Raw genomic sequence first — 24,520 nt, forward strand, 5'->3', positions numbered from 1 at the left:
AATCCTTCTAATATTATAGTGTATGTAATATTGTGTACAGACATATGATAGGGATGAGGATGGCGAATGTCCTTTTAAGGCAAGAACAAACAGCAAGCGTTAACTTCCTGTAAATGCTATCTTGGTCTGTGGCGTATGTGCTTTGGTTACAAAACACTGATTTCTTTTTTTTTATGTTATCTTATTACATTATAAGATATTAAACAAATAATTTTAGACAACATCATAAGTTCAAAACCTACTGGCAAATGTAATATCATGACCACATATGATATAGATGAAGAAAATGTCCTTCTAAGGTTCTAATTGCCATAAGTGTGAACTTCCTTCTATGTAACTCTAATTCTGTCTCATATGAGCATTCAGCTTTCACAGAAATGCGGCACACATTTATGAAAATAGCACTGCATAAACAACACGTAAATGCACATAACAGCTTTTCATACATTAATATATTTGTATGAAAAACAATTGCACTATTACTGTTACAAGAGGAAACCAAACAAACTGAATCTTTTGTTAGGCTTTTTTTTTCTGTCTTTTTTTTTTGTGTGGCTACAAAACATTTTTAATGTTATCTTTTTACATAATTGCCTTTATTGGTGCTGTACAAAGTGCTATCACTGGTGTTTGCCATCTGTGTAGCATATTAATATTGTAGCAAGGCAGCAACACTAATACTGACCAATGGAATGGAAACCTGTCATATTTGAATTGTCAAATTATAGTTACCAATTCAGTATTTTTAATAACTATTTCTTTCACTTCTGAACACTTTAGTATCTCAGTCGGTGATGGCTTTTAACATTGATCCTGTTACCTGGAAAACTTTCACTGCGCCTTCACCTTCACAGAGCCAAAATGTTGCCTTTGGCTATAAGATCATACAGAACGATGAGAGGTGAGTGAAATATACACTGTTAAAAATAAAGGTTCTTAAATGGTTCTTTGGCAGGGTGTATAGTTCCATGAAGAACATTAATATCCAAAGAGCCTTTCCATTGCACAAAAGGTTTTCTGTAGTGCAAAAAGGTTCTTTCGACTATAAAATTATTATTACAAAAAATGCTTCTTTAAAGAACCTTTCACAAAACAGTTCTTTGGGGAACCAAAAATGGTTCTTCTAATCTATGGCATCACCAAGCCAGCACTGAGCGCACTCCACAGGTTTATCCCTCAGTTTTGATCAGCACTTAGGCCTACTTGAGATAATGAGAAAACTGTGGAGAGCATATTTATTAGCATAAAGACTTCTTCACTCTGTAGCTTATTATCAGGTAAATCTGAAATAGATGCTACAACAATAGATGGTGGAGGGAAAAACTCAGACTTACAACTTTTGGGCTTCATTGCACATAGTAAATAATTTTACTGGTTATTGAAATGTTAATTTAAAATTTGTGTGACTCCTAAACAATTGGCCAGTACAAAAGTCCCATATGGTGTCTCTTTCAATGCAGCACCCCCTGTTGGCAAACACTGAATTTATAGCATTATAGATTGAGTTGTGCCATGCTTTATGGGCTGTAAATAGAGAAGTTGCCAAGAAAAATACAGAACTGTTAATATACAAATAAATCTTCCAATACACACAGTCATAGACACGGACTGTCTTTAAAATGAGAAGCATATAATATAATTTCTAGAATTTCTGTAGTATAATTTGTGAAGTACAGTCATGTGAAAAAGAAAGAACATATCAGAACATAATGAAAATCATCTGGTCTTCAGCAGGTCTTAAAATTAGGTTAAAAAACCTTCAAATGAATAACACTAAATTACATTACACTGTGTCATTTATCTAACAAAAGAAAAAACAAGAGGAGAAAAAAAAGGCCAGAATGGAAAAGTCATGGGTGACAGACTAAGTACACCCTATGATTCAATTGCTTGTATGACATTGTCAGTCTCTTTCATCACTCTGGGGGAATTTTGGTCAGTAATTGCTTCAGTTCATTGAGGTTTGTGGGCATTTGTTTATGCACGGCTCTCTTAAGGTCCTGCTGCAACATTTCAATCAGGTTGAGTTCTGGACTATATATATATATATATATATATATATATATATATATATATATATATATATATATATATATATATATATATATATATATATATATATATTATATAGCTGTATCTGACTGTATCAAACCTGCACTATACAATTTTTGTATATTAATGTATTATGTTTGTGATTGTTCTATTTTTTGATGTGGATATAAATAACAAAACCAGAACGCAATTGAATGCTCTCTCATATGGATATTATACCGTAGTATACATGTACATTCCATTTATGGGGACTTACTCCCCATTTATGGGGAAAACTGTCCATCAAATTAATGATCTCTTTTCCATATTTTTTTCTTTTTCTGAAAGTCTGACCGTGAGTGATCCTTTAATTCAAATCAGCCGAGATCAAAGAGGATTGGTTTATGACTGTTCTGTCGCACAAGGAACCTGCTCGTCACTGAAGATTAATGGTATTTGGGATTTTGGACTACACTTCTAATTGAAATATTATTTTCCACTTTCCAAATAAAGTACAGTAGTCTTAAGGGTAAAACTGTATATGAGAGTTGTTTTCTTTATCAATAAAAATGAAGAGAGGTTCTTGACTTTCAGAAAATTATTAACATTAGAAGATAATATGAAGGTTATATAAAAAACTGAGACACAAGAAATCGGCAAGCCCCAAACATTCAAATATAAATACAATCTTTAAAGAAAAGATCCTACGGCCTCTATTTGGAGGTACCCTCGCAAGAGATGTATACTTACCGCTCACACACAGACTGCACACTCACACTCAGAGCACAAGGGCCCCAGTGAAGTGATCAGTCATGGCACACGGTATAATCACCACCACCAAAGGAGAAAGGCTCTCTGCTGCACCGGTTGAGCTTCCGGAAGAGCATGCTGGTCCTTCCCACGGGGGGCCAGCCATTACTATTGGTGCTGCGACTAAAGATATGTTTTCGATAGCTGCATTGGGGGACGAGCTAATGGGCTCTGGAGATGAAATTTGACTGCACTTCGGGTGTGGTAGCGCTGCCCGAGTCTGATTCAGATCTCATGGCTATGCTTTTTGGGGCTGCCGCAAGTGTCGGGCTCGAGTGGAATCCTCCATCCTACCTCGCCCTCCGGGTGATGAAACTCACCGCACACTCCCTGGGTTGGGTGATGTCCAGACTTATGGTCCAGGAACACCACCTGTGGTTGAACTTGGGGAAAATGCTTGATACCGACAAAGTGCGGTTCCTCAACACCCGTCTGCCAGGCTGGCCTCTTCGGCGATGCCATCGAGAACTTTGCCCAGCTGGGACCTTGTCACAGATGTTTCTGGCGCACAGCTGCCCCCAGGACTTGCGCAAATATGCATATCCCCCAGTGAGCCTTCTCACACAGTCCCTGTGCATGTCCAGGAAGAGGACGAGGACCTGGTTCCCAGAATTTAAACTCCTCACGACAGCCCCTCCCTGGCTGATCCCCCTGAGGAACAACCTGCTTTATCAGCAGTGGGGCACTCTATGGCACCTCTCCGACCTCTGGAAACTTCATGTCTGGTCCCTGGATGGGAGGAGGCAGACCCAGCCCTGGCTTTGTTGTGTCCTATCTGCGCTCTTTACGCCGCCGTTGACCGGACTCAAAGCTTTAGAACCTCAGAGCAGCTCTTCGTCTGTTACAGAAGCCAGCAGAAGGGAAAGGCTGTCTCCAAGCAGAGGTTAGCCCATTGGATAGTGGATGCTATTGTCTTGGCATTCCAGTCCCAAGGCGTGCCTTGCCCGTTCGGTTTGCGAGCACACTCCACAAGGAGTGTAGCTTCCTCCTGGACGCTGGCTCAAGGCACTTTGCTAACAGACATATGTAGAGCTGTGGGCTAGGTGACACCGAACACATTCACTAGATTCTATAGCCTCTGTCTAGAGCTTGCATTCATCTGCATTCTCGCCCCCCAGTAACCAGCAGTGCTAAGTGCCCATTCTAGTGTTGGCTGGGCCAGATACATGCGTCTATTTTTCAGCAGTTTTGTATACTGATTGGATCTTGCAGGAACAGCAATGACTGTCCTTCCTGCCAGGAGCCCTGCCAACACCAACATAGGAGTGGTCCAGTGAGCTCAGGCAGGGCGCTAGAAGGGACAGCATCCCTGACGTGTTGGTTGGGATCCCAATATGTGGGTCAGTTCCAACGTACGTGAACAACTGAAAGGGAACGTCTTGGTTACTTATGTAACCCTCGTTCCCTGAAGGACGGAACAGAAACGTATGTCCCATTGCCAGGTGCTGTGCTTCAGCTGAAGGTCGAGTCACTAGTCTCCTCAGTTGAAAAAAGCGATATGTGATACTTCCACTTAGGTATTTATACCCGTGCTGCTGGGTGGAGTGTGGAATGCGTGAACCACATGCCAATGTTTATTGGCTCAATACTAAAAGCTCAAAGTAGATTGGTTTTTGACAATAGATCCCAGTTTGTCGGTCAGTTCCAATGTACGTCTTTATTACCCCTTTAAAGGGTTCAGTGGCGGCTACTGGTCTGTCAGAGAGGGGAAGCTCATTTTCGGCCAATTGTCTTATTTATTTAAAAGTAAATTCTGCCCTACGTTCCTTTTCCAGAAAATGGTCTTTTACCCTGTGAATGAATGAACGATCTAAAAAAAATATTAAACTCTGTAAAACTGAAACAAGGAATGTGGTGTATAATTGTGTGAAATGTATGATGAAAATCAAGCAATTTCGCCAAGCAAATATCAAAGAAATAGGTTGCAGCAGTTTTTATTTCGACTGAACTTGAGAAATCCGCGATGGGACTGAGCGCGAATAGCTTCAGTGATTCCTTATAGTACAGAATCGCTGTCAGTCAAAAGGAGATGCAGACCCTCCAATCATCACGCAGAAGCTCGGAGTCCGGGCCAGCCCACTCCCCATTCACTCCCAGAGACGCTGAGCGTCCGTGGGCGGGACATAATCGCAGCGTTTATCCAATGACCGTCTAGTTTCGAAGCGCTGAAAAAAAACGTTCAAAGCAGTCCCATTGAAGTCACTGGACGCTGGGCTTCAATAGGGAAATGCACTGTTACGCTGCGGGAATGTATGAGAAGGAAATCGAGTCAGCCGACCTGCTATATGTAACTGATTCTGAACGAACTCGTCTTTGAGATAAACGTTTTGATGAATGTTAATATAATAGTACATATTTGACCATTCATTTTGTGACATTATAAGGGAAGCCGAGCTTCTTAAAGAAATCACCACTGAAAGGGTTAGTTCACCCAAAAATGAAATTTATGTCATTAATGACTCACCCTCATGTCGTTCCACACCCGTAAGACCCCCGTTAATCTTCGGAACACAGTTTACGATATTTTATATTTTAGTCCCAGAGCAAATGCGGTCTATGCCCACTTTACTGTCCATGTCCAGAAAGCTAATAAAAACATCATCAAAGTAGTCCATATGTGACATCAGTTAGTTGATTAGAATATCTTGAAGCATCGAAAATACATTTTGGTCCAAAAATATCAAAAACTATGACTTTATTCAGCATTGTCTTCTCTTCCGTGTTCCTCAAAAAATATTTAAACGCTTCATGAATCAGTGAATCGATCAATGAATCGGATCGCCAATGTCACATGATTTCAACAGTTAGGCAGTTTGACACGCGATACGAACATAGACCGTAAGATCCGAACTGCTGAAATCTGTGACAATGGCAATCCGAATCATTGAGCGATAATTCCGAGGATTCCTGTTCCGAGGATGAACTGAGGTCTTATGGGTCATTAATGACATACATTTTATTTTTGGGTGAACTAACCCTTTAAGGGGACATGGGTTACATATGTAACCAAGACGTTTTCTGTTTTATTTTTTCAAAAAGTATTAGGGAAACCCATTTAGTTGATCTACAATCTTTTCATCTTCAGGCAAGATATCCTGAACTTGCAAATTTAAGTCAGTAAACTTGGTTAGCAATTGTGCAAAGTCAAGTTGCATCAACTCTTGTACATTTTGCTGATTGCCATCATCAATCATCAAACTTTCAATCAGGCCCGTTCCAAGGGGGGTGCGAGGCCCTGTGCGAATGTGATGTAGGTATATTAGAGGGGTATATTTATGGGGGTCTACTGTTGCTATAGTGATGAACAACTTGCTGTTTAAGTGTAATATTTAGGATAAAAAACAACAACATTTAACTGAATTAGGTTCAAGAAGTTAAACTGTGTAACTGAATTGTGCTGTGTGCACATTTTGATGCTTAAAGGTGCCCTGCCACACAAAACCGTTTTTGCTTTTTAAAAAATTTTTTTATTACAATTGTTAGGTCCATATGTCTTTGTGTGATGTTGTGAATGTGAATACAATTTTGAATGTGCATAATAAATTTTCACAAGCAGAATAATACAACATCACAATGCAGTCTCATTTTAAGCTGAGCACATGTATTTTTGGCACGTCTTTTAACTATAATATTTTCGAAGAACAATAACATGAACTAATGTCTTTACATCCTCAAGTTAGATGTCATTTTATTTGAGGAGGTGCGAGGCCCTGTGCGGTCACACACTTGGCAGAGTCCTTGTGACAGTACGGCTTTCAGTGGTGTTGATTTGACTGGTAAGAGCAGATAATTTTGCTCTTCTCAATACAATCCGTCTATTTACTGTCTGTGTGTTAATGAAGTGACCTCAGAAGCTGTCAACATGTCTCTTGGACTTTCCATGGTTCAAAATCAACAGTCTTCAAAGCTGGCAGTAAGTAGTTCAGAACATTGCTGAGATCCGTTACAGAAACAGTACGGTGGCCGGGAAGTGCAAAACAACATTACAAAGTGTGAAACACTTTTACTAAACTCGTGACAAATTTACATTTTGGATTTTTTTTTCTCCCTATCATAAAACACAATTAGGGCAAAACACTTTTACCAAGGAACAAATATACATTTTAGAAAACAAATTAACAAGACACGAAACACTTTTACCAGTCCCAAAACAAATTTACAATGACCGATTCTTAATTAAAGGAAAGGGAATGTACTACACACCGGAAGTGACACAGTGAATGAAATACTGACCGCTGACTGGACAAGACATATGTCAATCAAGACATACAGAAATTATACAGCTGGCTGCAGGAGAAAGTTGATTTGCATCCATGTGTAAATATTAAAGCCGTCTATTTTACCGAGTAATTTAGTGCAATTATGGAGAAAGAAAAACTTTTAATTTTAAATCTTTCTAGCACTATCTGGTTGGGTCAGACAAAATTACTAAAGAACCTAATCTGATAAGTAGGAAAGTGGTGTGAAAGAAAAGCAGATTTTGCTTTTAAAACAAGCAACCTGAGTTCCAGTCTCCATTTCGTGATCCCTTTCTTCCCCCAACCTTTCACGTATCAGCTTGGAGAGGCATTTAATTTTAAATAAAAATAAAGCGTCTAACAGGTACTTAAAAGACCTACAATATGATAATCTATTTGCATATTTGCACAACTACAACAGCCTCTGCCAACTATTATTTTACATTTAAGAAAAGTTTATATTGGCAAAAAAGAAAAAAGAAATGTATATTGTACTGGAGTTAAAATGCTATGAGAGTAATGATTTGTTTGGTTGAATATTGATAGGCCTATATGAAATTATTTTTGAATGAAATTATAGGCTACATTAAATATGAAACTAAAACCACCAGTGGGTGGCGGCAAGTCACAACCTTAATGAATTATTAGTAATTCAAACGATGTGTTCAAATGGCTCAAATTTTCGCCAAAGAAAATAGTTACAAACAAAGCCACAGCAAAATGGCGGTGTGTATCCGAGCAACACACATGCTGTTTTAACCATTTGAACACCACTCTTATCAGATCGGGTTCTTTATTATTTTAGTCTAAACCAACCAGATAGTGCTAGGCAGCTTTAAAATTAAAAGTTTTTCTTTCTCCATATTTGCACCAAATTACCTAGTAAAATAGGCTCTAATATTTAAAAAAGCACATGCAAATCACCTTTCTTCTGCCGCAGCTGTATACGTTCTGTATGTCTTGATTGACATTTGTCTTCAATCAGCGGTCAGTATTCCATTCACCGTGTGTCACTTCCGGTGTGTGGTAAATTCCCTTTACGTTAAGAATCTGTCATTGTAAATGTGTTTTGGGACTGGTAAAAGTGTTTTATGTCTTTTTAATTTGTTTTCTAAAATGTAAATTAGTTTTGTCCTTGGTAAAAGTGTTTTTTCCATGTAATTGTGTTTTATGATTGGTAAAAATGTTTTCCAAAAATGTAAATTTGTCTCGAGCTTTGTAAAAGCATTTTATAATGTATTTTATTGAGGTAAATAAGTTTGTTTTATTATGACATCTGAAGAACTAAACAGATGTTTAGTTTACATTTTGAATTAAGTGAAATCCATGTTTAAATTTCATCTCATTCAGATTTGTGGTCCAACCATTCCAAGGAAATGCATATCAGTTACCACCTACAATGGCATGTGCTTCATCAGAGAAAACAGTGTGTTTCAACCGCCAATACCGAGCTCTCTGAGAGGTAACTATGATGATCACCAATGTTCCTTCTCTTTTGATGTAACTGCAGTTTAAACTACATATGTACACACTTCTGCTTTTCTTCATTTACAGACTGTCCTGGTCAGATTGACGTAGCTTTTCTGTTAGATGGATCTATAAGTGTGGGGATTAACAATTTTATAACAATGAGGACTTTTGTGAAAAACGTGATCAAGCGCTTTACTGACCGGGATGCACAGGTAGGAATAGCGGTAACACTTTACAATACAGATGCACTAATATGTATTAATGTATGCTTAACTAATGCACAAGATAATGTATGACTTACGAAGAACTAACCCATTTATTAATGATAACTGCATCAGCAACTAATGAAGATTCTAAATTAAATAATATAAGAATTGCTATTAATGTAATGTGTCATCATGTATTATTCCCTTATATTATATTAAATGATAATGTAAATTCATATATTACACAATGCTCAAAGCTATGTACTTCATATATATATACTGTATATATATAAATGTAACTACAGAAATCTATTGCAGACGTAATTACATGCAAGTATTTTTAAAATGTAAGTACAATTTAAAAACATGTATGTACACAATAAGTGCATTGTATCAAATGATTAATTATAATGTTAGTACATAGTAGTTAAGGCCACCTAATATAAAGTGGGTCCATATTTTTTTTTTAACCTCAAATACAACATTATGTACAAATGCTGCAACCGCGCCATCACTTCCGAAAAGTGAGGTCAAAAGTACAAGATAAGGTGTATCTCAATGGGATACAAGCGGCGGAATTGATCTCTTGCACATATCTCTACACCATATCGTGTAATTTGACCACACTTGTAGGCAGTGATGGTGCGGGGACTACGGATGTACATAGTGTTGTATTTGAGGCAAAAAAAAAATACTGTTAGTTTCTTACACAAACCGATTGTTTCGTGTCTTCAGACATCAGTGCATAGCCATGAGGCGCTGTGTTTAATATGGATTCGTATGTATATGTGTTTTTTAGCCTAATAGTGGCTTAAATAGAAAAACAAGTTCAAGTTCAAGTTCAATTTTATTTATATAGCACATTTCCCACAGCCCCCAGGCTGACCAAAGTGCTTTACAGAAGGTCAAGAATAGCATACATACAGAAATAAAACCAGAACAGAGTAAAAAATAAAAAGCACAACTTTTAAAAGTCAAACACATCAGGGTAATCAGTACACTAAAGAAAATAGAAACTATTTAACAGTGACTTAAAAATAGACAGGGTAGGGGCCAGCCTGATCTCTAAAGGCAGGGTATTCCAGAGTCGTGGCCCTGCTACCGCAAATGCACGCTCACCTCTACGCTTCAGTCTAGCGCGTGGAACGACCAGCAAAGCATGGTCACAAGAACGGAGTCTTCTGGAAGGAGTATAGGAGTGAACGAGTTCTGATAGATAGACAGGCGCTTTGTTATGAAGGGATTTATAGACGAAGAGGAGAATTTTAAAATCTATTCTCTGACAAATCGGCAGCCAATGAAGTGATCTAAGAATAGGAGTGACATGTTCATATTTACGACGCTTTAAAAGAAATCTGGCAGCAGCAAAAACACCCCATTGACCTGGATTATACGAGCAAAGGCTGGAGTCAAACATCTTAATTTGTGTTCTACTGAAGAAACAAACACACCTACATCTTAGATGCCCTTCATGTAAGCAGATTAACATTAAATACAAATTTTTGGGTGAACTATACCTTTAAAGCAAACAACTGGAAGATGAAATGCATTCTTTGACCCGTTGTGGTAATTAGCAAGTATAACGTAACAAATGTACATTATATAATATAATATTTCATTAGGGAATTAATACATTATGGCACTTTTAACTAAATGTAATCACGTATCTTTATTAGTTGCTGATATAGTAATCATTAATAAATGGTTTAGCTCTTCATGAGTCACACATTAACTCTGGCTATTAGTTAAGCATGAATTAATGCATATTAGTGCAGCCGTACTGTAGTGTTACAGGAAAAGCTTTCAAAATCATTTTAATGATTATCAGTATTAACTTTAGCCTGTGGTTTTATAAACAAGCAAAACACCTTATTTATTTCAAGAGTGTCTTTTGTCAGTAAAAAGGGTGACATTACTGACCAGTTTATCTGTTGTTGGTTTACAGTTTGCCATAGGACAGTACTCCAGAGGATGTTTTATTCACTACGATTTCAATCAACTCAAAATTCAAGACAGCTCATGGGAATCTAAAGTGACAAATATACAGTACCAGAATGGAGATAGTACTTACACCGCAAACGGCATCACACATCTTGTGTAAGATTTGTTCATTACATTTGTAACAGAGGCCAGCTAGTAGTTGCTGTGCGAGTAAACCTCACTCCTCTGACCTCAAGAGAAGCTCTAGCGACTGATGTTAAGGTTGCAGCCTTTAGCCTCCTTGTTAGAGCGTCCGACTCTAATGCTGGCGGACCAGGGTTCGAGTCCCGGTCCAAACAGAAGGGGTTACATTGGTGCAGTGACCCGGATGGGAGTGAGGTTTAGGGGGGTGAGTGTAACAGAGGCCAGCAGGTAGTAGTTGCTGTGCGAGTAAACCCTATTCCTCTGACCTCAAGAGAAGCTCTAGTGACTGACGTTAGAGGTTGCAGCCTCCTTGTTAGAGCATCCGACTCTACTGCCGGTGGACCCAGGTTCGAGTCCTGGACCGAACAGAAGGGATGTGTTCTGTTCTGACCGAACAGAACAACACATTGTAAATTGGAAACGTTTTGGCCCATTAGTGTGGCGGTTTAGGAGTTCAAATGTAAAGCATCAGGCTGTAAATAAAACAGACACAGTGTGAATTGAAGTCAACAAGACGAATACAACTATCACAATAAACTGGATTTTTAAATTTAGAAAAGGAAAAAAAGCAATTTTTGTTTAATTATTTGTAAATATAAAGCATAAGCAGATTGATAGAAAGTTAGTGAACACATAGTTAAATGAATATCACCCCCCAAAAATTCTGTCATTATTTACTAGCCCTTTCACTCCTGGCTTCAAATTTATATGTTTATTTTTTTATTTATTTTTTTGTGTGTGGAACATTTATACATGTATGTATGTATGTATGTATGTATGTATGTATGTATGTACATAGTCAAACTAAAATGTATTCAGACACCTTCAATTCTATATATTCACTATATATTCACTTCACAAATCACCTTCGGTTAATTCACTATAGTTTAGAAAATAGTAATAAAATATGAAAAGAACTCAGAAATAAACTGTGTCAGAATAAAATAATTTTGTCAGATAACTTTAATATAAGGTATGTAATGGATTACAATTAGCCAATTAGTCACAGCTTACTTTATTTTGCTATGCTCACTTACATAAATTAACTAAAGTATCCTGCACCCACTCGAAAAAAAAAGAGAAGAAAAGATATATAAAAATCTGGTGTCTGAATTATATTTGGTTTGACTGTATGTTTACAGTCAATCACAGAGACCCAGTGTTATTTTTGGCCCCATTGACTTCTGTGAAGTATTAGCCTGATAAGCCAGACCCACATCAAGATGTTTGGTCTGGAAACTCACCATTGACAGCTCAATCCGAGGGGCGGGATAAACGGTTGTCTTTCAAACTCCCTCTGCACGGCGTGCTCGCAATTGGATATACAACCAACCAGAGCAACGAATGGTGAAGCAGAGCTTGTTGACAGATTAAACTTTCGACGTATCCGGTCGGCAAAACCCCAAAACACATCTTCCCTTCTTAAGAATGACTTCAGTGCCATTCTTTTCTCAGAGAAAAGCTTAACTCCAAGTTGCGGTCAAAGCTGATTCGAAAGTCCGCTGTTCGCCAGTTTCTGTGTTTAGTAGAAGCAAGAGCACGCGCAACTCGGCCGTCATTATATTATGCCCCGCCCACCGACTCTATACACAATGTGATTGGTGCGACCAGAGTTTGGCGTTTACAGCTCAGAAGTGAATTGAGAGTTACTAGACGACACTCGCAGCAAATTTGCTGCTGCCAGGGTGCGTCTAGATTTAGTCTAGTAGAGTATAGGTCTCAAGCGCAGAATGAGTTTCACAAGTTTAATAACCAAACAGTTATGTATTGACAAATTCAATTCACTAAGGAAGAGTAGAAAGAGCTGATGTTAAGCATGTATCAGGCCTTAGTAATCCAACTCGAACAGGAAACACAGACGGGAGACTGAACTTGAGAGAGAGAGATGACTGCGTCTGCTGGTCCTCAGCAAAACCAGAACAGAGAATAAGCCAACACGAACAGACGGAAGACTTGAGATGAGAGAGATGACATCCATGACACAAGCAAATGAACCATAAAAGACAAGTGTGAAAGGAGCTTGATATAAAGGACTAACAAGGACTAATGGTGTGTTCAAGGCATGTCGTAAAGATTGTATTTACGAACAGCACCACAAAGTCGTAAATACCAGTGGAAAGTTTGGGATTTTCTTTATGCCCCAATCTGCTGAGTTGAGTGTGTGTCAGTGAGAACATGGCAGAATTAATGGTTGCAATGGCTGTAATTGAATATAACAGGTAATCAGCAGTGACATGGTCAGGCTTTGTCATTTACAACAAAGTGCTAGCATTGTAATATAACAATTAGCCTAATATGTAACAATACCGTTGGATCAGTGACCCAATGTGTAGTGAGCCAGGATCTCTACCAGTGTTCAGAGTATTTTTGTGGGTTACTTACTGGCTAAGGCCAATCTCATGTCTCACTGCTCGATCTCAAATTCTTTTGTATTTTACAATGTGGCTAATTCATACTTATTTGTACGAGCTCACGATTTTTGCTAAAATATACATATTTGATGAGTTGGTCAATTCGTATGATTTCATACAAATGACCTACCCCTTATCCCACCCTTAATACCTAAATGTCACTGCAGTATAGACAAATCATACAAATGACATACAAGTTATGTAATTACGTACAAATTAGCCACCTTGTAAAAATACGTACAAATTGGTGGTGAGATCGAGTTGACCGGGCTCAGGTCCCTCCTCATTGTAAATCTACTGTAAGGGTCTTTATCGGTCATTTTATTGACTGACCCTGACTAATTCTAATTTCTTTTCAAATACCCAGGAATTACCTATTTACACAAAATGGAGGGGCAAGATCATCAGCAAATAAAATATTGCTTGTTATTACTGATGGAGTGTCACATGACAAAAAATTGTTGACACAGGCATCATCAGAGGCAAAAGCAAAGAAAATAACACGATTTGCTATCGGGGTTCGTTCTTCTTCATCTCATACTATGCCATTACTATCTCTTGACAGCAGAACCTTAAATGTTGAATTATGTCTTATAAATTCTGAAATGGTACAAATAGCTTTGTTTAAATCTGATATTTTGTCAGGGTTCTCAGCTGTCTGTTCTGTCTGTCTTGTCTTGGTTTTATGTTTTCTTATTTGTGCTTTGTTTCTCTGTTGTATGTCTCTTCCATCCTCCTTGTTTCCTGTTCCAATGCCCCCTTGTTTAACCCATTGTCAGGTCTTCATTGTTCTGAGTGCGCTCACTTGTTCCTCATGTTCTCTGCTCCCTATTTATTGTGTTCTCTTTCCCTCATGTTTTGCCAGTTAATTGCAAATGTAAATGAGTTGTGTTTGTGCTAACCTTGTGCTGCATGTGCTTTCTTTGCCCGTTGTTTTACTTCGTCATATGTTGTTCTGGACTATGTTAACTGTTGTGTGATTCAAGACAAGTCAAGTCTTGGTGCTTCGTTCTCTGCCTTCTGTTGGACTGTGTTCACCTCCTCTCCTACCATCTCGTCCTGCCTATCATGTGTGTCAAATAAACTGTTCTTTCTCACTGTTCTATGACAATTTTGTTATTAATTTCACTGTGGCCACAGAGCTGATAATACAATTATTATAAACATAGACTGTACAGTGCAGTCTTAGGCATGTTAGTATTTTCACACACTTTTCACACGTTAGTATATATATATATATATAAAATTATTTTTTTCAAATTTCAATGCATTTGTTAATACTTTTTACAATAATTTCTTTGTAACCAGGTTGGTACTGCTTTTGATAGTCCTCGTGCAAAAGAGGAGTTGAATATGATTGCTTCTGATCCAGATATTGATCACGTGTTCAAAGTGACAGACTTTAATGCACTGAATAATATTCTTCAAAAGCTGGAAGAAAACATTATTGCCATTGAAGGTATGTAGTTATAATTGTATTGCAATTTATTATTATTATTATTATTATTATTATTATTATTATTATTATTATTATTATTATTATTATTATTATAAATAAATGGATTTTACCTAAAAATGTCAATGACATTCACCCAGTTATTTCTTTCAAGATTTTCTTTCCTAACTTTTGTTGATTTGTTGCAGGAACCCAGACTTCAGGTGATTCCTCCAGAATGGAGTTTGCACAGGATGGATTCAGTGCAGCTTTCACACCATATGTAAATAAATATACAGATTTACCAGATCCTTAACATTGAACTCTTCAGAACAAGGGAATGATTACAGTACAGTTATATGTTCAACAGAGATTTTACAAAGGTTGAAAATGTATGTGTACTGCATAATGGGAATAAACTATATTCATATATGACCCCAAAGATAACATTTTGCTATATTTATTCAGCATTTGTAATGAACATATTTTTTTTGTATAGTTATTTTATTACTAAAAAGGCATGATTTGGGTATATTGAGATGTTCTCTGTGTATCCAAACCCAGTTCAGTTTAGTTTTTCTTTGTTTTTTTGTTTCTTTAGGGAAGCGTGTTAGTGAGTGCTGTGGGAGCTTACCAATGGAAAGGTGGATGTCAGGAATATTTTCCAAACTTCCCCTTTCTAACAGGCACTGAGCATGACAGCTATCTAGGTGAGCTTCTTTGAAACACTCAAACTGAACTCAACTCAGTACTCAGAAGATTTAGTCATTTTCTTCTACACAGCAAATACAACTCAGAATATACATATTATTTAACTATTGCCTTTTGCCTGAAGGTTATTCGATGGCTACTGCAAAAATGTCAAGGGCCAGCTTTGCTATTCTAGGAGCCCCGAGATACAAGCATAAAGGACAAGTCTTTGCATCTCAACTCAGATCCAATCAATATAAACTGCAGCTGGACTCTCCCAAGGTATTTCACTTACATTTTTTTGCCGTCAAAATGATGCTTAAAAACAATATCACTCGCTATGTTTCCATCCAAATTTGCAAATTTAACGTATATGATAAAATTGCAAATAAAGCATAATTTCCATTCCATGTGTTTAAGAGACCAAAATCATCCCTTCCTGGGAAATTGGCACATTATATAGTAAATAGAAAACATCTCAGTTACGTATGTAACCCTAGTTCCCTGAGGGGAACGAGAAGCTGCATCGAAACGCTGTGAGAATGCCTCTGCGTGATTGTGTCGTGAAGCGCGTGTAGAACCAGTCCAATCAGGTGATCGAACGTCATAGGCGGGTGACGTCATCGACCGGAAACTATAAAGCATCCACGAAAACAAACAGAAACTAGCTTCTGAAACAGCCTGAAGTAAGTGATCGTAGAATCTTACAAGAGTCAGCGGCGAGGACCAACCTGCCGCATTACATATATCTTGGAGGGAAGCCCCCGACAGAAGTGCTTTAGAAGCAGCCATGCCCCTAGTAGAATGCGCCCGGACAGCCAGGGGAGACGGCTGTCCGGCCGCTTCATAAGCAAGCGAGATGGCCTCGACCAGCCACTTGCTCCTTCTCTGCTTAAATACTGGTGCCCCGCTTTTTTGGGGCTCCGGAATAGACGAACAGCTGATCAGTCTTACTCCACAGGGCAGCTCTGTGGACATAAGTATCAAGCAACCTAACTGGCCAGAGCAGATTAATTTCCTGGTCTGACGTCACGAAAGGAGGAGGACAGAAGGATTGTAGAGTTATAGGACCCCTAGGGCTCGTAGGAACCTTGGGAATATATCCTGATCTGGACTGAAGAAAAGCCTTCACCATGCCAGGTGCGAACTCTAGACATGAGGGCCCCACCGACAGGGACTGAATGACCCCAATTCTTTTAAGGGACGAAATGGCCAGTAAAAAGATGGTTTTGAGTGTCAGGAACTTGTCTGGCACTTCTTCAATGGGTTCAAAAGGGGCCTTAGATAAGCCCCAGAGAACAATGGCCAAGTCCCATGTCGGGACCCTCGAATGTACCACCTGCCTCAACCTTAAATTGCCACGGAGGAATAGTGTAACTAGCGGGTGTCTTCCCAAAGACACTCCACCCAAAGGAGTGTGGAAAGCAGCTAAGGCCGCCACGTACACCTTTATTGTGGAGGGGGTCAACCCTGCTGAGAACCTTGCCTGCAGGAACTCCAGCACTGTACCAACCGGGCAGTTAACTGGGTCCAACTGGCGTTCTCTGCACCACACTGAGAACAATCTCCATTTTAGTGCATACAGCTTCCTTGAGGACGGAGCTCTGGAGTGAAGGATGGTCTCCACAACCTCAGTCGAGAGACCTTCCTCTAGGAGCCTAGCCCCCTCAGAGGCCAGGCCAACAGTTTCCATAACTCCGGGCGGGGATGAAGGAATCTCCCGCCCGCTTAAGAGAGGAGGTCCCTCCTGTTCAGAATCTCCATGGGAGAGCCTTCCAGGAGAGATATCAGGGTTGAAAACCAAAATCTGGTAGGCCAGCACGGGGCCACAAATAGCACACGGACCCCGTCCCGGCCCACCCTCTCCAGAACTCCCGGAAGCAGAGCAATCGAGGGAAAATCGTATAGAGGCAGCCTCGGCCACTCCTGTACCATGGCGTCCAGCCCCAGCGGGGCTCGGCCCCTGCCTCGACAGGATGTCTGCTTCTTGATTTAGGAACCCCGGGATGAAGACTGCCCTAATGGAGCGCAGTTTCCCTTGGGCCCACAGGAGGATCTGACGTGCCAGCTTGTACAAGGGGCGAGACCTCAGACCCCCCTAATGGATAATATAGGCGACCGCCAATGTGTTGTCTGATCTGACCAACACATGGTGGCCCCTGAGGTCGGGCAGGAAATGTTTCAAAGCAAGAAACACAGCCAGCATCTCTAGCCGATTTACGTGCCATAGCTGCTGATGATCCTGCAATAGACCTTGGGACAAGCGACCACTCATGGTCGCCCCCCCACCCCGTGAGAGAAGCATCTGTCGTTAGCATGACGCGACGAACATGAGCCCCTAACACAGGTCCCTGGGATAGAAACCCAGGATCTGTTCACAGGACCAGAGCACGAAGGCATCACCAAGTGACTTTGATCGCGCGGAGTGGATTCCCCCTCAGGGAGAACCCCTTGGTTCTGAGCCACCACTGCAGTGGCCTCATGTTCAGCAGGCCAACAGGTATTACGTTGGACGCAGCTGCCATGAGGCCTAAAAGTTTCTGGAACTGCTTCAAAGTGACAGATCGGTCTAGCTTTGGTTCTTTCACCGCCAATAGGATCGATGCTATACGTATCGGCGATTATTGCGCCCGCATAATTACCGAATCTCACAACACGCCTAGAAAGGTGGTCCTCTGAGCCGGAGAAAGCACACTTTTCTTAGCGGTTAGTCTCAACCCCAACCTCGACATGTGTGTGAGAACAGCATCTCGATGCTGAACCACCATCTGCTCTGATTGAGCCAAAATCAACCAATCGTCGATGTAATTGAGTTATGCGGATGCCCTGCAGACGCAACGGCGCCAGGGCTGCATCCACACACTTCGTAAAGGTGTGGGGTGACAGTGCTAGACCGAAGGGAAGTACTCGATATTGGTATGCCTCTCCCCCGAAGGCAAACCTCAGAACTTCCTGTGATGTGGAAGGATGGAGACATGGAAATATGCGTCTTTGAGATCTATGGTCACAAACCAATACTCGGATTTGATCTGAGACACGATCTGTCAGAATGTAAGCATCTTAAACTTGAGCTTTGCTACAGAGTGATTTAAAAGACGCAGATCTAGTATCGGGCGCAACCCTCCATCCTTCTTTGGTACAACGAAGTAATGGCTGAAAAGCCCCGACTCTCTGCTGGGAGGAGGAGCCCTTGCTATAGCCCCCTTTTGCAGAGGAGTCTCTACTTCCTGTACCATAGCCAGAGCCTGCTCCGGGCCCACCTCTGTAGGTAGGACACCGCTGAAAGGAGCTGGTCGCCTTCTGAACTGAATCGAGTACCCCCTTTCTACTATCTGCAGGACCCAATGAGATATATCAGGTGGCCCGCGCAGACCCTCTGCGCCCCGACATTGCGGCGGGGTTGGCAGCGCGGCCCCCTGTGGGCACTAAAGGGAGACGGGTACCGTGTTGTGAGGTAAGCACCGACTTCCTTCGGAGGGGAACACCACCATCGTCCGGAGCCGTCTGGCGTCAGGACTTCTTCGACGAGGCTTTTTTTTTTTTTTTTGGTGATAAGGACTGTCCTCAGAACAGCCCTACCCCTCGAAGGCTTTGTCTGCGAGCGCCGCCCCGCCCCCCAGTCTCTGTGAGGGGGAGCACGGACCGCAACACTCTGCTTCTGATGCGCCCTATGTGAGGAGCTCGTACTCGGAGTATGCCTTACCCACCAACGCCAAAGTTGTTTTTAACGGCTTGGTGGGTAATGCCAGGGACGATGTAGCTGAAGGCGAGAGATGACTCGCAAGCGTCTCTTCGACCTTCGGCGTTGCCCCATAACAATAGTGTCTCAGCCCTAATATATTACTATATGCAGATGTTTGTGGGCTGAACACTCTATATGATGCCGGTTTCCTCCATGACCTAGACAACTCGGTGTGCAGGTCGGGGAAGAACGGCAGGCCCCGACGTTGAGGCTCTGCTGCACGAGAGGGCAGGAATCGCTCATCTAATTTATCCTTCTCTCAATTTCGATGGGATTCAGATCTTTCCGCCGGCCAGTCGATATTTAACCTGGCCACAGCTCTCGTGAGCACCTCAATGAGCTCCTCACTAGCGGGTGACTGAAGTGGCGAGTCTTCAGTCGCGATGCTCTCAACGTCCACCTCCTCAGAGCTGGATAGTTGGAGAACCGGTGCCCCACCCGGGGAGGAAGAAACCGCAAGGCAGGCTTCCAAACCCCGAGACGAGGCACTGGACGGTACAGGTGAGGGCTGAGATAAGGCTGGGCCCATCTCAAACCCCTCTGTAAGGTCCATATGTGAACCCCACGACTGAAGCCGCCGCTCTGCCTCGGCACCAGAGGGACCAGAGCCGTGGGGAACACGAGCCAAAGCACCCTTCTCGAAGAGTGCCCGGCGGGAGCGCAGCGTTCCTAACGGAAGCCGCTCACAATGCTCGTCGAGGGTTGCCTGAGTGTGCTGCGCTCCCAAACAAGCCACACACAATGAATGTGTATCCCCACCTGCAATGTAACGAGGGCAGGGATGAACACACTGTGAAATGCTGTTCACTCGCCATAATCTCCATTTTCTCTTTATGTTACAATATTTATATCAGATATATTTGGTGGAAAGGTGGAAAATTCTCTCTAATAGATAGACAAAAACACCAAATAGACAGACAGGTTCACACAGATCGTTTGCTGAAGGCACAGAAACTAGTTTCTGTTTGTGTTCGCGGATGCTTTATAGTTTCCGGTCGATGACGTCACCCGCCTATGACGTTCGATCTCCTGATTGGACTGGTTCTACACGCGCTTCACGATGCAATCACGCAGAGGCGTTCTCACAGCGTTTCGATGCAGCTCGAGTTCCCAGATAGGGAAATGGAAGTTGCTGCTATCTGGAAAATGATTTGCATCTCAGAGCGCACAGACAACATGTAATAACCAACCCAGGCAATGAGCCTTAATAACACAGTCATGGTGCTAGATTCTGGGAACAGACTTGACCAACATTTAAGATGCTATGAAATAAAATTGGTCCACTGGTTTTTCCAGTAAGCCAATCACATTCACTGATGAAGCAAAGTCACATGGGTTTTTTTTTGTTGCAAGAATTTATTGAGTAAATGTTTTTCCATCATAGTTTACAGTATGTGCAGTTCTGAGAACAAGGAATAAGACACTGTGTCAAGCGTTATGTTGAGCGCCTTAATGTGACTGATGGCTAAAGCAGTTGTAAAATCACGCCAATCCTATTGGCCGAAGACAATCATGACATCATACTAGTGTGACCCGGACGTATAAAAGGGGCACCTAGAGAATGTCATCCACTGCTTCGTCTGAAGGGATGAGGCAGGCAGCCCTGAAGCATAGCAAAAAGAAAAAAAAGTTTCTTGTTTCTTGTTCTTAGGGAACCAGTGTTACAGTCGTAACCCATTATTTTTCTTTTAAAAAGGGAACTCATATAGCGCAAAGCACTATGGGTAACGAGAATGCCTACGCCACCATGCTGGGGATGGGATATATATATATATATATATATATATATATATATATATATATATATATATATATATATATATATATATATATATATATATATATATATATATATATATCCCTGAAGGCCTGCTATAACTCCACGCCAGGGAGCCAGCACACAAGGAGAGTACCAAAAACTCACCTACCATCCTGGAAGCCAAATCATGGAGGCTCTTCACGGGCCATACAACATGAAGCCACTTAGCATAGCCCTGATAATAGCCAGGGAGGCTCTGATCAGAGCTTTACACTTGCCACAGGCATATGCTTTGGCTAAGCATAAACTCTAAAGAGCAAAATCACTCTGCAAAACCACTCTCAAAAGAGTATCAGTTTAGCTCAACCAGAGCATGCTCATTTTGAATGAAGCTCCAAAGAGCTGAGGACTCCGCAGAAAGTCTCAAGAGGAAGCCTAACAAAACTCACTACAAAAAAAAAAAAAAAAAAAATTCAAAGTCTAGATGAGCTCAAAGCCAAGCAGCGGTCTCTGCAGCAAAACTTTCAAACAAAATTGTCACAAATGCTTTAAGAGAACGGAGGCCTCAGCAGAATGACTCATATGAGAGGGGGCAGTTGATGGCATGAACACTGACATGAACAAAACAAGCTCATAAGAGTGAGATCAATAATCAGACTATAAACAATCCCAGGGAGCAGAAGCTTCAACAAAACGACTCCCAGACCGAGAGATACCCTGTCACACTCACCATCAGTACCGCCTAACCTGTGCTAATAAAAAAAATATCTACAACAGGATGAGCAGAGGCCTCATATGTCTGTCCCCTTCCTGACCTGCTGCCGTGTATGCACTGCCATTCAGATTTGACATTGTTTTCAGTGGTCTGGATGGCAAGGCTGATCTCGATGCTTCCCTCAAAGAGAGCTAGCTCATGAAAGTCTCATCAATAGGAGGCATCGACACATGCCCTCAACATTGGCATAATTTGCATGTCAGTGGCAATGGATGCATGAAAAAACGAGTTCTTCCCTGCCTAAATGAAGTAAGCCAAATTAACACCCTCTTAGCTGGAGGTCTAGTCATACACCAACCTGTTCACTGCTAGGGCAAAAGCAAACTCATTCATCGAAACTGAGTGACACAACTTAATTAAACTTGTGTAGTAACATTTGTAAATTTTGAAGAAACACAACTATTTATTAATATTCAAATATTTTGCTGCAGCTTCCATGATCTTTAGGGATGGTGCAGCTGTTAGTGGCAGCACTGAGAGTTGTAGTCTGGTATCTTAGCTATACATGCATACATACAACCAATTGTTGATGAAGTTACAACAAGTTGACTCAAAACACAATGTAGAGTAGCATGTTAATATCAATAGGGAGTACAGATTATTTTAATGATCAAACTTCTCTTTTCTCAGCCTCAGATTGGCTCATATTTTGGAGCTGAGGTGTGTGTGGTGGATTTGAACAGGGACTCGATTACAGACCTACTTTTGGTATCGGCACCAACGTACATAGAGTCTGACCGGGAGGGTAAAGTGTTTGTTTACAGCATCAATAGTCGGGTCAGTGATTAAAAAAATAACAAAAATACTTAAAATTTGTCATCAGGTAAGATTGAATAAATGTACATTTGTGTATGTTTATCCCTGTTTCTCCGGTTATATCTTCATAGGAAATCTTCGAATATGCTTCGTATACACTGGAGGGCATGGCAGGTCAGAGGGGTCGGTTTGGCTCTTCTCTGGCCAGTCCAGCAGATCTGAATGGTGATGGTTTCACGGATGTGCTGATTGGAGCTCCTTTAGAGGAGGATGGACAGGGCAGCATCTACATCTTCAATGGGATAGATGGAGGGATCATTTCAAAATACTCACAGGTGAAAAAGACATGGGGTTGCTGGCAGTTTAAAGGGATAATTAACATAAAATGAATTATGTAATAATTTATTCACCCTTGTGGTTCGCCTTTCTTGCATGACTTTTTCTTGACTCACTTCTCTAATATTCTAATATTTTCGTTATCTCTCTCATTCCCTCTTGAATGAAACAGAGGATTGCTGGATCATCTGTGCGAGCAGGTTTGCGGTTCTTTGGGATTTCATTGAGTCAGTTTTCTCCAGACCAGAGTCAAGACGGACTTCCTGACATTGCTGTTGGGTCCATGGGAGCAGTTCTGCTTCTCAGGTCTGTTTTCTTCCATAAAGAACTAAAACTATATACAAATACAGTGTTTCAGCCATAATAATTCATATGTGTTATATGTGCATCATTCAGGTCCAGACCCATCATGAACTTGGAGACCAAAGTAACTTACAACCCAACCAAAATACCAACCAGTGACCAAACAGACTGCACAACGCCACTGCAAAACACCCTGACGGTGTGCTTCACCATGACCCAATACCAACATCACATAACAGGTTTATTCATAACATAATTATTTTTTTAATTGTTCTTACATCACATATGTCCATAGATTCTTCTCTGGGTTTGTAGTGTTATGGTGTGCTCTTGAAATCTGCTATTGTTGTTTTGCTAATATTTTTGGCCATTGATGATCAAAACTTGTTAGGTTTGGCTGCAAAGATTCATTACACCATCATGCTGGATGCCAAGCGACAGAAATATCGTGCAAACTTCACACCCAAAAACCGTCTCCTCAGTGATGTGATGAACATTCAGTCGCAGGAAGTATGCAAAAGTCATCCTTTTTTTATAGAGGTAAGCATCAAATGGCATTTTTGTTTTGCATTTATGAGTAGATATTCAGTGAATCTGATGAATCTAACTGTAATACACAACATTTTAAGAAATATTATGGGGACAACAAGAATAAAAAGCATAACAAGAATGATCCAAGTATAATCATAGATTGTTTTATTTTGTTATTAATATCTCTTATTATTTCTTATTTCCATAAGGCTTGTTCAGAGGATGCTCTGTACCCGTTGTCCAATCAGTTAAATTTCACATTTGAGGGTCTTCAGTCAGGAAGTATGCAAAACTTGAGACCAATTCTGCTGTCAGAGATAAAGACCTCCATAGACCACAATGTAAGAGTTCATCTCTGTAAAGAGCAGAAATTAGCAGAACTTCATCACAAATGAACAATACATTAATTTTTCTGTGCCCTCACTTTGTTTTACAGCTAGATTTTGAGATAGACTGTGGATCTGATAATTTATGTGTCGACAACCTCCGAATGGATTTCAATTTCTCTGGGTGAGCAAACCATGTGCTCTATTTCTGAACTGAAGTATTAAAAGAAATGAATAATTACGAATGTATTTACATATCTGTCTTTTGTTTTTGTGATCCAGATCTACAAACATAGAGGTTGGGATAATGCAGGAGATCAACGTGACAGTGTTTGTAGAGAACAGAGGAGAAAACTCATACAATACTCTCTTCACCCTCAAATACCCCTTGGGACTTTCCTACAGGAGAATCACATCTAAACAGGTAAATACTGATACTAGTTAAGATAACAATGTTATATCTAAAGCAAAAAAAATGCTAAATAAATAAAATTAAAAAAACAACATGAAGATGCAATACAATTTTAAAGGTGCCCTAGAAAGAAAAATTGAATTAACCTTGCCATAGTGAAATAAT

At 40.6% G+C, this 24,520-nt stretch overlaps 1 protein-coding gene across 1 annotated transcript in view; it reads left to right on the forward strand.

Annotated features, from left to right (window-relative positions):
* LOC137056514 (uncharacterized) overlaps positions 1-24,520 on the forward strand; it is a 159,755-nt gene that overhangs the window by 453 nt on the left and 134,782 nt on the right. Inside the window, exons 2-20 of the mRNA XM_067430637.1 lie at positions 781-901; positions 2,380-2,483; positions 6,684-6,754; positions 8,430-8,541; positions 8,634-8,761; positions 10,701-10,852; positions 13,658-13,808; positions 14,599-14,749; positions 14,935-15,008; positions 15,327-15,435; positions 15,561-15,697; positions 22,322-22,468; positions 22,579-22,782; positions 22,956-23,089; positions 23,180-23,325; positions 23,478-23,626; positions 23,827-23,958; positions 24,054-24,127; positions 24,226-24,367. Of these exons, the coding sequence (XP_067286738.1) occupies positions 781-901; positions 2,380-2,483; positions 6,684-6,754; positions 8,430-8,541; positions 8,634-8,761; positions 10,701-10,852; positions 13,658-13,808; positions 14,599-14,749; positions 14,935-15,008; positions 15,327-15,435; positions 15,561-15,697; positions 22,322-22,468; positions 22,579-22,782; positions 22,956-23,089; positions 23,180-23,325; positions 23,478-23,626; positions 23,827-23,958; positions 24,054-24,127; positions 24,226-24,367 (2,438 nt within the window). The remainder of the gene's footprint in view (positions 1-780; positions 902-2,379; positions 2,484-6,683; positions 6,755-8,429; positions 8,542-8,633; positions 8,762-10,700; positions 10,853-13,657; positions 13,809-14,598; positions 14,750-14,934; positions 15,009-15,326; positions 15,436-15,560; positions 15,698-22,321; positions 22,469-22,578; positions 22,783-22,955; positions 23,090-23,179; positions 23,326-23,477; positions 23,627-23,826; positions 23,959-24,053; positions 24,128-24,225; positions 24,368-24,520) is intronic.

Source organism: Pseudorasbora parva, chromosome 21 (genome assembly GCF_024679245.1).
Source record: "Pseudorasbora parva isolate DD20220531a chromosome 21, ASM2467924v1, whole genome shotgun sequence".
Classification (NCBI taxonomy): domain Eukaryota; kingdom Metazoa; phylum Chordata; class Actinopteri; order Cypriniformes; family Gobionidae; genus Pseudorasbora; species Pseudorasbora parva.